We start from the raw sequence: 15,385 nt of genomic DNA on the forward strand, positions 1-15,385 counted from the left end.
TTTTGTGTGTTTTTTTGTTTGTTTGTTTTGAGACGGAATCTCACTCTGTTGCCTAGGCTGGAGTGCAGTGGCACGATCTGGGCTCACTGCAAGCTCCACCTCCTGGGTTCATGCCATTCTCCTGCCTCAGCCTCCTGAGTAGCTGGGACTACAGGCGCCCGCTACCATGCCCGGCTAGTTTTTTGTATTTTTAGTAGAGACAGGGTTTCACCGTGTTAGCCAGGATGGTCTCATCTCCTGACCTCGTGATCCGCCCACCTTGGCCTCCCAAAGTGCTGGGATTACAGGCGTGAGCCACCGCGCCTGGCCGATTTTTGTGTTTTTAGTAGAGACGGGATTTCATCATACTGGCCGGGATGGTCTCGATCTCTTGACCTCGTGATCCGCCCGCCTCGGCCCCCCAAAGTGCTGGGATTACAGGCGTGAGCCACCGCACCTGGTCTGAATGTCTTTTTTTTTTTTTTTTTTGAGACGGAGTCTCGCTCTGTCGGCCGGGCTGTAGTGCAGTGGCGCGATCTCAGCTCACTGTAAGCTCCGCCTGCCGGGTTTACGCCATTCTCCTGCCTCAGCCTCCCTAGTAGCTGGGACTACAGGCGCCCGCCACCTCGCCCGGCTAGTTTTTTGTATTTTTTAGTAGAGACGGGGTTTCACCGTGTTAGTCAGGATAGTCTCGATCTCCTGACCTCGTGATCCGCCCCTCTCGGCCTCCCAAAGTGCTGGGATTACAGGCTTGAGCCACCGCGCCCGGCCCTGAATGTCTCTTATATGCAGAGTTGAGCATTTCTGCATATGGAGAAATTTGGATTTCTTGGTTTCACATTCTCTCAGGGTTTGAACTGTCTTTCTAACCTCTACCTCATGTATTAATTATCTCCATAACTTCTCAGCCTCTGCTTGGTTCCCTCTAGTGGTGGGGAGCTCATTGCTTCACAGGGCAGCCTGTTTTATTTTTAAAAATACACAGTTCTAAGGCTGGCCATGGTGGCTCACACCTGTAATCCCAGCACTCTGGGAGGCCGAGATGGGAAAATTGCTTCAAGACAAGCTGGTTAACATAGTGAGACCCCATCTCTCTCTCTCTATATATATTTTTTAAAAAAAGAAAAATGTAAGTTCTAGGCTTGACTCAGTGGCTCACATCTGTAATTCTAGCACTTTGGGAAGCTGAGGTAGGAGGATTTGCTTGAGCCCCAGAGTTCTAGACCAGTCTGGGCAACATAGCAAGACCTTGTTTCTACAAAAAAAAAAAAAAAAAAAAACTGGTCATGGTGGCATGTCTGTGGTCCCAGCTGCTCGGGAGGCTGAAATGGAAAGATTGTTTGAGCCCAGGAGTTTGAAACTGCAGTTCCAGTGAGCCATGATCATGCCACTGCACTCCAGCCTGGGCAGCAGAATGAGAACCTGTCTCCAAAAGAAAAAAAAGGAAAAAAAAAAAAAAAAAAAAAAAAAAAAAAATATATATATATATATATATATATATATATATACAGTTTAAACTATATAGAAAGATACTGTACATTTTAAGTCAGTCTAGCTCTTATAGCATCCTGTTTTGGGGCCTCCCAGAGTAAGCCTGACCCTTCTCACTGCTTATAGCCATGATACCTTTCTAGCCCTGCTTGCACCCATAATGTGTTTTTGGTGTACTGGCTAAGCATCTTCAGTTCTTTCTGCCATTTCTCATGTCTTGGTTTCTCCAACCTAGTTGCTGCTCTCTGAAGGCCTTCCAGTTTTGTTAGTGTCTTTAAAGTGTGTGATGTACAACTGAACAAAATATTCCAGGTGTTCTCTGATATGTACAGAAATCAGATTTCCTCATTTCTTGTTAGGGACACGGGATATCTGTTAATGCAGCCTAAATGTGAATGAACTTTGAGTGAGCACACACTCATATTGAAATTGCATCTAATTAAGCCATTTGTGGCAGTTTTATACAGTAGTTTGTGAACCTAAGTGCAGGACTTAATATTTTTTCCAGTAAACTGAACCCATTTGATTTGGCCCATCACTTCAGCCTGTTGAGAGCTTCTTGGATTTTGACGTTGATCTCCTTTCCAGGTTTATGCTATCCAAGAATTTGATTAGCATACCATCTGTTTCCTTACCCAAGTCATTGATAAAAATATTGACTATAATGCCACCAAGGATAGAATCCTACAGCTTGCTATTAAAAACTTCCCTCCAGCTTAACACAGATCTATCAATTAGTACGCTGTGGGCACAACCATTAAACTGAATACAAATCCACCAAACTGCATTTTTGGTGTGTTGGGCATGGCTAGCGTACAAGCACAGCTAATGAAATTTGTCCTTGAAGGGATTAGAAGGACAGCCAACTCCTCATCTTGCCCTCAATCTGAGCCTCGGGCTCCCACTTAGTTCTTTTTTTTTTTTTCTTTGGAGACAGAGTCTTGCTCTCTCGCCCAGGCTGGAGTTCAGTGGCACGATCTCAGCTCACTGCAAGCTCCGCCTTCCGGGTTCACGCCATTCTCCTGCCTCAGCCTCCCAAGTAGCTGGTACTACAGGTGCCCGCCACCACGCCCGGCTAATTTTTTGTATTTTTAGTAGAGATGTGGTTTCACCATGTTAGCCAGGATAGTCTCTATCTCCTGACCTCGTGATCTGCCCACCTTGGCCTCCCAAAGTGCTGGGATTACAGGCTTGAGCCACCGCGCCCAGCCCTTAGTTCTTTTTGACCTTGTTTCTGAGCTTGGCAGCAGGAAGTATCCACCCCTTTGTTTTCATGGCTACTATTGCCACCTTTGTCTAGATACTTGGCATGGCAAACCAAGATTATCGTCATTTTCTTCTAACTCTTCTGCCTAAAATTTCTTTCCTTTTCCCTCTGATCCATGTTCTACCCTCTTAAAATACTGCTAACAGCCTGGGTGACATAGACCCCGTCTCCAGAAAAAAAATTGTCAGGCGTAGCAGCACATATGGGAGGCTGAGGTGGGAGGATCGCTTGAGCCTGGGAAGTTGAGGTGCAATGAGCTGTGATTGCACCACCGTACTCCAGCCTGGGCAATAGGGTGAGACCCTGTCTCAAAAAAACAAATCTTTGGCCTACTCAGAAACCCAGACTCTTCGGTGACTCCTCAGAGCCTCTCCATTTTGACCCCTTATCCCTGTGTATTTTTTCATTTTCTTTCTTTCTTTTTTTTTTTTTTTTTTTTTGAGGCGGAGTCTCGCTCTGTCGCCCGGACTGGAGTGCAGTGGCCGGGTTTACGCCATTCTCCTGCCTCAGTCTCCCGAGTAGCTGGGACTACAGGCGCCCGCCACCTCGCCCGGCTAGTTTTTTGTATTTTTTTTAGTAGAGACGGGGTTTCACCGTGTTAACCAGGATGGTCTCGATCTCCTGACCTCGTGATCCGCCCATCTCACCCTCCCAAAGTGCTGGGATTACAGGCTTGAGCCACCGCGCCCGGCCCTTCTTTCTTTTTTTTTTTGAAACAGAGTTTTGCTCTTGTTGCCCAGACTGGAGTGCAATGGCGTGATCTTGGCTCACTGCAACCTCTGCCTCCTGGGTTCAAGCGATTCTCCTGCCTCAGCCTCCCAAGTAGCTGGGACTACAGGCATGTGCCACCACGCCCGGCTGATTTTTATATTTTTAGTGGAGACGGGGTTTCTCCATGTTGGTCAGTCTGGTCTCGAACTCCCGACCTCAGGGGATCCGCCCACCTTGGCTTCCCAAAGTGCTGGGATTCCAGGGATGAGCCACTGCACCCAGCTCTTTTTGTTGTTGTTGTTAGAGACAAGGTCTCATTCCGCTTCCCAGGCTGGAGTGCAGTGGCATGATCATAGCTCCCTGCAGCCTTGAACTCCTGGTCTCAAGATCCTCCTGCCTCAGCCATATTCTCAGTCTTTTTCATTTTAGTCATTCTGATGGGTGTATATTGGTCTTTCATTGTGGTTTTAAATTTTTTTGTAAGACAGGGTCTTGCTGTGTTGCCCAGGCTAGTCTCCAACTCTTGGCCTCAAGTCATCCTCCCCTGTCAGCCTCCCAAAGTGCTGAAATTACAGGCTTGAGCCACCATGCCCGGCCTTCTCATTGTGGTTTTAATTTTTGTTTCCCTAATGATTAATGTTGTTGACCATCTTTTCATATTCATATTGGCTGTTTGTATATCTTGTGAAAAGTCTGTTCAAATCTCTGCCTGTTTGTTTGTTTGTTTGTTTGTTTTATTAAGACAAGATCTCACTTTGTTGCCCAGGCTGGAGTGCAGTGGTGAGATCATGGCTCACTGCAACCTCCAACTCTTGAGCTCAAGTGATCCTCCTGCCTCAGCCTCCCAAGTATCTAGGACTGCAGATGTGTGCCACCATGCCTGGCTGAAATCTTTGCTCATTTTAAAATTGGGTTGTTGGTCTTGTTACTGAGCCGTAAGAATTACATATATATATAAAATAATTTTTTTTTTTTTTTTTTTTTGAGACGGAGTCTTGCTCTGCCGCCCAGGCTGGAGTGCAGTGGCCGTCTCTCAGCTCACTGCAAGCTCCGCCTCTCGGGTTCAAGCCATTCTCCTGTCTCAGCCCCTCGAGTAGCTGGGACTACAGGCGCCCGCCTCGTCGCCCGGCTAGTTTTTTTTTTGTATTTTTTAGTAGAGACGGGGTTTCACCATATTAGCCAGGATGGTCTCGATCTCCTGACCTCGTGATCCGCCCGTCTCGGCCTCCCAAAGTGCTGGGATTACAGGCTTGAGCCACCGCGCCCGGCCAATAATTTTTTTTTTTTAATCCCAAAGACTTCAAAACTACTTTTGCTTTTTGAGACATGATTTTGCTATGTTGCTCAGGCTAGACTCAAACTCTTGGCCTCAAGTGATCTGTCTGCCTCAGCCTCCCAAAGTGCTAGGATTACAGGCATGAGCTACTATGCCCAGCCTCAATTTCTTTGTGGCACTTTTTGAAGAGTGGAAATTTTTTTTATTTTTATGGAACAATTTATCAGTTGTTTTCTTTTATTTACTAGTTTGTTTTTTAGAGGCAGAGTCTCACTCTTGCATAGACTGTAGTGAAGTGGCACAATCATAGTTCACTGTAACCTTCAACTCCTGGGCTCAAGTGATTCCCCTACCTCAGCCTCTCAAGTAGTTAGGACTACAGGCGTGCTCCACCAGACCTGGCTAAAGTTGCTTTCTTTTATGGTTTATGTTTTTTGTGTTTTAAGAAATCTTTGCTTATCCCAAGTTACAAAGATTCCTGCCCCCAACCCTCCTGCATATTTTCTTCTGGAAGTGTTATAGTTGTAACCTTTATGTTTAGATGTGTGATCCGTTTTAAGTTAATTTTTGTATATGGTATGAAGTAAGGGTCAATGTGTGTGAATCTAGTGCTAGACTCTCTGTTCTGTCCCATTGATTTGTTTGCCTCTCCTTGTATCAGTACCACATGTTTTGATTACTGTAGCTGTATGTTAAATCTTCAAATCAGGTAGTGTAAGTCCTCAGAATTTGTTTCTCTTTTCAAAATTGTTTTGCCTATTCTAGGTTCTTTATCTTTCCATACAAATTTTGGAATCAGCTTGCCAATTTCTATGGAAGTCCCAGCTGGGGCTTTGATTACGATTGTATTGAGAGGCTGGGCACGGTGGCTCACACCTGTAATCCCAGCACTTTGGGAGGCTGAGGCAGGTGGATCACCTGGGGTCAAGAGCTCAAGACCAGCCTGGCCAACATGGTGAAACCCCATCTCTACTAAAAATACAAAAAATTAGCCAGGCATGGTGGTGGGCACCTATAATCCCAGCTACTCGGGAGGCTGAGGCAGGAGAATCACTTGAACCCAGGAGGCAGAGGTTGCAGTGAGCTGAGATTGTGCCATTGCATTCCAGCCTGGGCAACGAGAAGGGGAATAAAAAAAAAGATTGTATTAAATCTATAAATCAGGGAATAATTGTCATCTTTTTTTTTTTTTTTTTTTTTTTTGAGAAGGAGTCTCGCTCTGTCTCCCAGGCTGGAGTGCAGTGGCCGGATCTCAGCTCACTGCAAGCTCCGCCTCCCGGGTTTACGCCATTCTCCTGCCTCAGCCTCCTGAGTAGCTGGGACTATAGGCACCCGCTACCTCGCCCGGCTAGTTTTTTGTATTTTTAGTAGCGACGGGGTTTCACTGTGTTAACCAGGATGGTCTCGATCTCCTGACCTCGTGATCCGCCCGTCTCGGCCTCCCAAAGTGCTGGGATTACAGGCTTGAGCCACCGCGCCCGGCCAATTGTCATCTTAATACTGAGCCTTCCAATCCATGAACATTGTATATTTCCCCATTTATTTAAGTCTTCTTTAATTTTTCTCAGCAGTGTACAGGTCTTACATATATTTTTATTAGAATAATTTCTAGGTTTTTTTTTTTTTTTTGAGATTGAGTTTTGTTCTTGTCACCCAGGCTGGAGTGCAATGGCGTGATCTTGGCTCACTGCCTCCAGGGTTCAAGTGATTCTCCTGCCTCAGCCTCCCAAGTAGCTGGGATTACAGGCACCCACAACCACGCCTAGCTAATTTTTGTATTTTTAGTAGAGTTGGGGTTTCACCATGTTGGCCAGGCTGGTGTGGAACTCCTGTCCTCAGGTGATCCACCCACCTCAGCTTCCCAAAGTGCTGGGATTACAGGTGTGAGCCACTGCGCCCGGCCATGCTGTTTTTATACTGTTATAAATGATATTAAAATTTTTATTTTCTGATATTTGATTATGGTATATAGAAATAGGCCGGGCACGGTGGCTCAAGCCTGTAATCCCAGCACTTTGGGAGGCCGAGACAGGAGGAGCACGAGGTCAGGAGATCGAGACCATGCTGGCTAACACGGTGAAACCCCGTCTCTACTAAAAAATATCAAAAAAATGAGCCAGGCGAGGTGGCAGGCGCCTGTAGTCCCAGCTACTCGGGAGGCTGAGGCAGGAGAATGGCGAAAACCCGGGAGGCGGAGCTTGCAGTGAGCTGAGATCCGGCCACTGCACTCCAGCCTGGGTAGCAGAGTGAGACTCCGTCTCAGAAAAAAAAAAAAAAAAAAAAAGAAATATATTTATATTTTGTATTTTGACCTTATATCCTACAACTTTGCACGCTTATTTGTTTTAGTATCTTATTTGTAGATTCCTTAGTATTTTCTCCATATACAGTTGATCTTGTCTTCTGCAAATAAAGACAGTTTCACTTATTTCTTTCCCATCATTATGCCATCCATTTCTTTTTCTTCCACCTTGCTTTTGAGTCCTTATTCTTCACCTAAGTGGCACTTGGTTCATATTTTTTGCTTGCTGCTGATAGTAATGGCAGTTGTTTATTGAGTACCTACTATATGTCAAATATTATACTAGATCCCCGGCATATACTATTTTTCATAATTCTACAGCTCCTCTGTGAAATAGGTATTGTCATTTCCATTCTATGAACAAAGAGGCTCAGAGGGACAAATAATTTGTCAAGGTCACTGGCGTTCAAGACAAGCTGGAGCTGGGATTTGAACCCAGGGATATTTGGCTTTGAATCCTGTGCTTGTTTTCACAATGGACTAGGAGCAGAACTGGCCCTTTAAGGACCCGGCTACTGGTTTCAGATCAGACAGTTAAGAATGGCTGTCTCCCAGAATCCCATGTATGGAATGATGGGAAAACAGAGACTCTTAGAAAAATGTCCTGTTCCTGGCTGCCCTCTCTGTACTGCTGTGGTTCCAGCTGGCCACAGAGTGATTTTGCTTTTCTAGCGTTGGCAGAAGGAGTTAACAGGCACAGTCCCCATCTGGCTCCTGGTGCTTTTCCCTGTGTGGCAACGATCTCATCCAGCCCCTGCTGGGATGGGGTGTCATGGGGACCTCGAGCTGCAGTCGTAAACAGGACTGGGGCAGCCTGAGTCAGACAGTGGCCTTGGGGAGGAGTGGCTTTGGTCCCTCAGGATCCCATTTCAGTTGGCTGCCAAAGACTGAATGTCACTGCATTGCAAGGCCACTTCCAGCGTCCCTATCTGTATCTGAGCCTTTGAGGCTGGCTCAGTTTTCAAAGGCAGGGGTGGGACAGACTTGGTTGCTCAGCCTGGGGCACCAGCATGGGTGCCACCTTGAGAGGAATTGGACGGCGTTTTCGAGTGGAGTTGGCGGTAGAACTGGGGCCTTCTGGTTCGGTCCTCCGGACACAGCTTTTATTGTTTCTTGACAGCTTTTTTCTGGGTCAGTTCTCCTGGGTTTCTGCCTGGCACGCCTTGACAAGGCTTGCTGCTGGCCCCCCAAAAACTGTCCTAGTCAGTAGGTTAGTGCTTTCTCCAAGAGGAGGCACTTGGCATCAAACCAGAATACTCAGTGTCACTCTTTTACTCAAACACACCCTGGTCTGAGATCATTAGAGTTGTGATGGCGACCAGGACGGGAGGGTGAGGGCTGGTGAGGGTAGGTGGGGAGGTAGAGCTAACCTCATTTTCCAGGTAAGCAGCCTGCTTTTGTCAGACCTGTTGTCAAATTGGGCTACCACTGCGTTCTGGGGACACAGTGGACGTCGACCCTGCTGCTGTCCCAGCTGCCCGCTGATTATCCAACTTGCATATCTAGATTTCACTTGATGTTAAGGCTAACCTTAACCCTAAATTTTTTTTTTTTTTTGAGACTGAGTCTCACTCTGTCGCCTGATTGGAGTGCAGTGGTGCAATCTCAACTCACTGCAACTTCTGCCTCCTAGGTTCAGGTGATTCTCCTGCCTTAGCCTCCTGAGTAACTGGGATTATAGGTGCCCACCACCACGCCTGGCTAATTTTTGTATTTTTAGTAGAGATGGGGTTTCACCATGTTGGCCAGGCTGCTCTGGAACTCCTGACCTCAAGTGATCTGCCTGCCTTGGCCTCCCAAAGTGCTGGGATTACAGGCGTGAGCCACTGTGCTCGGCCTTAACCCTAAATTTTTAAAATGCTGGCTGGGTGCAGTGGCTCATGCCTGAAATCCCAGCACTTTGGGAGGCTGAGGCAGGCAGATCACTTGAGGTCAGGAGTTCATGACCAGACTGGGCAACATAGCAAGACCCGATCTCTACCAAAAAAAGTGGTAATAATAAAAATGCCAATAAACCCTTTGGGAGGCTGACGTGGGTGGATCACCTGAGGTTGGGAGTTTGAGACCAGCCTGACCAACATGGTGAAACCCCGTCTCTGCTAAAAATACAAAAATTAGCTGGGTGTGGTGGCACATGCCTGTAATCCTAGCTACTCAGGAGTCTGAGGCAGGAGAATCGCTTGAACCCGGGAGGCAGAGGTTGCAGTGAGCTGAGATCATGCCATTGCGCTCCATCCTGGGCAATAAGAGTGAAACTCCGTCTCAGACAAACAAACAAAAAGCCAATAAACCAAAGCTTTTCCTGCATGCTGTAATTCAGTGATAAACAGAGTACATATGGAGCAAAACACAGTGTGCTTTGAAAATGAAGGTTGAGGCTGGACACAGTGATTCACGCCTGTAGCCTGTAGTCGCAGAACTTTAAGAGGCTGAGGTGGGGAGCATTGCTTGAGTCTAGGAGGTTAAGACCAACCTGGGCAACATAGCAAGACACCTTCTCCACACAGAATTAAAAAAAAAAATAGGCTGGGCGTGGTGGCTCATGCCTGTAATCCCAGCACTTTGAGAGGCTGAGGCAGGTGGATCACTTGAGGTCAGGAGTTCAAGACCAGCCTGACCAACATGGTGAAACCCTGTCTCAACTAAAAATACAAAAATTAGCCGGGGATGCTAGTGCATGCCTGTAATCCCAGCTACTTGAGAGGCTGGGACAGGAGAGTCACTTGAGCCCAGGAGGTGGAGGTTGCAGTAAGCAAAGGTCGCGCCACTACACTCCAGCCTGGGCAAGAGAGCGAGACTCCATCTCAAAATAATAATACTAATAATAAAGAAAATGGCCGGGCGCGGTGGCTCACGCCTGTAATCCCAGCACTTTGGGAGGCCAAGGCAGGTGGATCATGAGGTCAGGAGATCGAGACCATCCTGGCTAACACAGTGAAACCTTGTCTCTACTAAAAATACAAAAAAATTAGCATGGCGTGGTGGCGGGCACCTGTAGTCTTAGCTACTCGGGAGGCTGAGGCAGGAGAGGCGTGAACCTGGGAGGTGGAGCTTGCAGTGAGCCCAGATTGTGCTACTGCACTCCAGCCTGGGTGACAGAGCGAGACTCCATCTCAAAAAAAAAAAAAAAAAAAAAGAAAGAAAGAAAATGAAGGCTGGGCACAGTGGCTCATGCCTGTAATCCCAGCACTTTGGGAGTCTGAGTCATGAGGTCAGGAGTTCAAGACCAGCCTGACCAAAATGGTGAAACCCCATCTTTACTAAAAATACAAAAATTAGCCGGGCGTGGTGGCGGGTGCCTGTAATTCCAGCTACTCAGGAGGCTGAGACAGGGAATTGCTTGAACCCAGGAGGCGGAGGTTACAGTGAGCCAAGATCAGGCCACAGCACTCTAGCCTAGGTGACAGAGTGAGAGTCCGTCTCCAAAAAAAAAAAAAGAAAAGAAAAAAAAAGAAAATGAAGGGTAAAAGAGAAAGAGTTTGTACCCTCCAAAATCCTCTCTGTGGCCCTCTCCCTCCTGGGCTTAGAGAGTGGAATTCATCCAGAGCTGACTGCTGCTCGATGGGGCTGACCCCGTCTGTTGGTCAGTGAGTCCTGTTCTTTTCCACTTACCATGCTGTGGTTTAGATGATACTGTTATGTTGGGAGGCTGAGGCAGGAAGATCACTTGAGGTCAGGAGTTTGAGACCAGCCTGGCTAACATGGCAAAACCCTGTCTCTACTGAAAAATATAATATTAGCTGGGCATGGTGACACACACCTATAATCCCAGCTACTTGGAAGCTGAAGCAAGAGAATCGCTTGAACCCAAGAGACAGAGTTTGTAGTGAGCGGAGATCTTGCCACTGCACTCCAGCCTGGGCAACAGAGTGAGACTCCATCTCAAAAAAAAAAAAACCAGATACTGTTGTGTTTCACAGTAGCTGCCTGTTCTAATAACCTGAGTGATTTCTTTCTTCTTTTTCCCCAGATGTTGGGACCGTGACAGACTCACCGGGGTTTGTACATGCTGAGGAGGAGACTTCCTTTTGGGGGTGACCACATTCATCTGGGCATGCCTGCAGCACTCTTGGCCCATGGACCTGAAGGAGAAGCACCTGGTAGGCCATATCCTATTACCTTATAGGTATTGTCTGTGTGTCTCTGTTGAACTCTCCCTTCTTGTTTTTGCCTGGGAGGTCCTTAACTGGGGGCTTTAAGCACAAGTTGAGGGAGGAAGCATGGCTCTGAGTCTTGGGGGATGCAACTGTGACCTCTCGGCTGGAAAGCACAGACTCACGGAGCTATGAATAAAGGATGAAGGTGGACCTATTAACCGCATGGGACCAGGGTTTCTGATTTAGGTTGGCTCCAAGCCAGTCTTCCACTTCTTGCCCAGGGGTGTGTAATTTAGTTTGTTTGCCCTTTGCTAGGGCGATGTCCTAACCTGCTGAGCCGTGCTGAGGGCTGTTGGGCACCCTCTCTGTGGTTAGGGAAGAGCTCCCCAATCAGACTCCAAACACAGCTGCCTAATCAGCTGGTGGTGAGCAGCCAGGTGGCCCAGGCCATCCATAAAATCGGTCTTCTCCTCCCAGCCTGACTTGGCCCAGCTTCCATGTATACCATCTTTGGATGGAGGTAGAGTTGTCAATCAGAAAACTCTTCTCCCTTGACAAAGGCTGCCCCAGAGGAAGTCCTTTTGTCTCTTGCCTAGCTTCTGCTACACCTTCCTAATAGATTCTTTCTGTCTCTGCTCATCAGCCTCTACATGGCTGCCACAAAACTGGTCAGTGGTTCCACACCACCTACTTAACCTTTAGTGTGTACAGAGCCCTCCAGAATCCTGCTCCTGCCCATGCATTTGGTGTTCCTAGCCTCCCTGCTTTGACTTTAGCTCTAGTAATTACCTCTAAAACGCTTCCCACCCCTTTTCCTGGAAACTTCTGTTCTTCCTTCAAGACCCAGTTTTGGTATCATCTTCTCCGCTTAAGTCTTCCTTCCTTCCAAAGGTCCTTCCTTTCAGCATTCATAGTACCTCCACCATTGTACTCACTATTCTATTGAAATAACTCATCTCTTCCATTCATCTCAACATCCCTAGCTCACAGCACTGAGCCTGGCATGTAGCAAGGGCTTAGTACATATTTATTGACCTGAACTTCTGAATAGTGATCTTCCTTCCAGGGAGATCTTGGGAAGGTCTGGAGAGGGGGCTGTGGTCTCACTCCCTGGGCCTCTGCTGGCACCGGGCTGGCTGACTGCTTCCTGTTCAGCTCCAGGCCTCCTGTGTCTCTGGACCAGCTGTGCAATAGGCTTCTGGAATTGAACTTGAAGCAGGTGTGCTTGGCCTCCTGTTCACAGCCACCTCTGGGTGCTCAGCAGATATCCACCCTAGCAGTGATTGGCACAGATGGAAAGCTACATTTGCCTCTCTCCTAGCTGGGAATAAGATCAGAAGGTGTCTTGGAGGAGTAGGCTTTGGAGGGGCTGGCATAGTGGTCATTGATGGTAAGAGGGTCATCCCCTGCAAACAGCCACAAGGGTTCTGCGCTGCTCAGTTCCAAGGAGCACATCCCCAGAGGCTCTGCTGTTATGTAATGCGGTGGCCTGCCTGGGTGAGGCTGAATGGCCCCAAAACAGAGGATGGTATTGTCTTCTGGTTCCAGCCAGAACCACTGAACACTAGTGCCTAGTGTATGGGAGAAATAAAGTTCTGTATCGAGGGGCTGGCTTCTCTCTCCAGCCTGAGGGAGAAGACTTGAGGACCCAGCTGGATAGTTCTCAGGGGCCATTTTTCCTGGAGGGTTTCTCTTTGTCCTCCTTCTCTTTCTGGATAGGTGAGCCCTGACCTGGAAAGCATCGTCAGTCATCACTGGCAGTCATCATACTATGGAATGGCAGCTTTGGGTTGGCAGAGCTTTAGGCACCAGGGAGGTGGCCCCTGGCTTAGAGAGGCTTATTGTCTAGTAGAGGAAGTGATAGTACAAACAGGCTGGGCACAGTGGCTCACATCTGTAATCTCAGCACTTTGGGAGGTCGAGGTAGGCAGATCATTTGAGACCAGGGGTTCGAGACCTGCCTGGCCAACATGGTAAAACCCCGTCTCTACTAAAAATACAAAAATTAGCTGGGCGTGGTGGCGCGTGCCACTAATGCCAGCTACTTGGGAGGCTGAGGCAGGAGAATCGCTTGAACCCAGGAGGCAGAGGTTGCAGTGAGCAGAGATTGAACTGCTGCACTCCAACCTGGGCAACAGAACAAGACTCTGTCTCAAAACAACAACAAACAAAATAGATAGTACAAGCAGTAAAGTAATAGGACCTAGTAGGGCCTCTAGCTGAGGTAACTTGTGAGTTGTATAAATGGACTTATAAAGATGATCTCAGCCGGGTACGGTGTTTCATGCCTGTAATCCCAGCACTTTGGGAGGCCAAGGCAGGTGGATCACCTGAGGTCAGGAGTTTGAGACCACCCTGGCCAACATGGTGAAAACCTGTCTCTACTAAAAATACAAAAATTAGCCGGGCATGGTAGTGTGTGCCTGTAATCCCAGCTATTTGGGAGGCTGGGGCAGGAGAATCTCTTGAACCCGGGAGGCGGAGGTTGCAGTGAGCCAAGATTGGGATCACACCACTGCACTCCAGCCTGGGGGACAGAGCAGAATCTCTAAAAAAAAAAAAAAAAAAAACAGATCAGAAGGTGTCTTGGAGGAGTAGGCTTTGCAGGGGCTGGCATAGTGGTCATTGATGGTAAGAGGGTCGTCCCCTGGCTTAGCCCACGAGCGGTTTGGCTCAGAGATAATTCTCTGCTTCTGATCCATCAGTTCTGTCTCCTTCAAAGCCCTCACCCCTTTCCCCAGTCCTCCAGCCCACAGTGGCCCTGCTGTAGCAGTGACAGCCTGGGTTCCTGCTGCTTGGGTGCAGGGCTCCCTTCTCCATTTGCTGAGGTAGGCAGCGTAGGAAGGGAGGCAGGGCCCAGAGAGGGCTGCAGTGGGGTCTGCACAGCAGGTAGGCTAGTCCCTGTGTGCTATTCTTTCTGGGGCCTGTCACATAGAAGGGATAGTGTTTGCGGACTTGTAGCTCCCACCCAAGCAGCGCCTCAGGAACAGGAGAGAGGGGACAGGAGTCTTTCTCTTTGGCTACAGCCAGATTGCAGAGCAGCAGCATCCTCACAGTGGCTGGCATGAAAGCTGACCCCCACTGCCAACCTTTCCTGCTCTCCATGGAGTCTTCCTGTTCTTAACCTCTGGACTGCCTGGGCCCTCCCTTCTGTTCTCACTCAGCACTCTGTTTGGGGGCCCCACAGGGAGCTGCGCTCATGAAAGGGAATGGGGAGGCTGGCTTGGGCTGCTGAGGCTCCTTCTTCCCTGCAGCTTGAGATGGTGTCGTCTAGGAAACGGAGGGCCCTGGAGAAACATGCTCAGGCTCCAGCTCACACTCTCCAGCTCTGGAACCTGTGAGACTGTTCCCTCTCCCCTAGGGTGTGTAACCCCATTATCTTTCTTTCTTTTTTTTTTTTTTTTTTTTTGAGATGGAGTCTCGCTCTGTCGCCCAGGCTGGAGTGCAGTGGCCGGATCTCAGCTCACCGCAAGCTCCGCCTCCCGGGTTTACGCCATTCTCCTGCCTCAGCCTCCCGAGTAGCTGGGCCTACAGGCGCCCGCCACCTCGCCCGGCTAGTTTTTTATATTTTTTGGTAGAGACGGGGTTTCACTGTATTAGCCAGGATGGTCTCAATCTCCTGACCTCGTGATCCGCCCGTCTCGGCCTCCCAAAGTGCTGGGATTACAGGCTTGAGTCACCGCGCCCGGCCGTGTAACCCCATGATAAGGAAGGCTTTAGGCAGAGAAGTGTCCCATCTACTCCTCATGCCTTGGCCCCTCCTTCACCCAGGGTGTCTGTGCTGTGAGCATCCTGTATGTCAAACTCGCGGTCCCTGAATGATGCCCCTGGAGCCACGACTGACTTAGGCTCTGCCTGATGCTCTGGCACGTGCTGAGGCAGGAGCTTCAGGTATCTGGCCTCCTCTGTGCCTCAGGGATGCAGGGCCTGGGCATTCCTGGGCAGCCTCATGGGCCCAGCAGCACTTGGGCAGGTGTGTCTGAATGTATTGGGGCATCACTGGCTGCTGGCCCAGCTCTTCCCTGCGTGGCTGTTAGGGTGTCCATGCTACCTGGCAGGAAGGTGTTGGAGTCTTCAGAGGCCCTTTGGGCTGGCTCTTCCCTCCCTGCTGGATCCTTCCTTCTACCAGCTGCCTGGCCTTGGGCTTTGCCTTCCTAGAAGTCACTGCTTGAGTCTTCGCAGAGGCCAGTCCATCCCGTCCACCTCCACACAGGATGTGCTGCTGTTAATAACCCACAAGTCCCCCCTCCCCTCCTTCCTGC

At 48.8% G+C, this 15,385-nt stretch overlaps 1 protein-coding gene across 15 annotated transcripts in view; it reads left to right on the plus strand.

Annotated features, from left to right (window-relative positions):
• TMEM94 (transmembrane protein 94) overlaps positions 1 to 15,385 on the plus strand; it is a 46,970-nt gene that overhangs the window by 6,581 nt on the left and 25,004 nt on the right. For 11 of the 15 annotated variants that reach the window (XM_030924159.1, XM_030924160.1, XM_030924162.1 and 8 more), the window contains exon 2: positions 10,997 to 11,126. In XM_030924159.1, the coding sequence (XP_030780019.1) occupies positions 11,103 to 11,126 (24 nt within the window). In that variant the 5' untranslated portion in view covers positions 10,997 to 11,102. Of the gene's footprint in view, positions 1 to 10,991; positions 11,127 to 15,385 lie in introns of those variants that run through there. The other 4 variants (XM_030924165.1, XM_030924166.1, XM_030924163.1 and 1 more) reach the window with 3 other exon arrangements.

This window comes from Rhinopithecus roxellana, chromosome 19, assembly GCF_007565055.1.
Source record: "Rhinopithecus roxellana isolate Shanxi Qingling chromosome 19, ASM756505v1, whole genome shotgun sequence".
Classification (NCBI taxonomy): Eukaryota; Metazoa; Chordata; class Mammalia; order Primates; family Cercopithecidae; genus Rhinopithecus; species Rhinopithecus roxellana.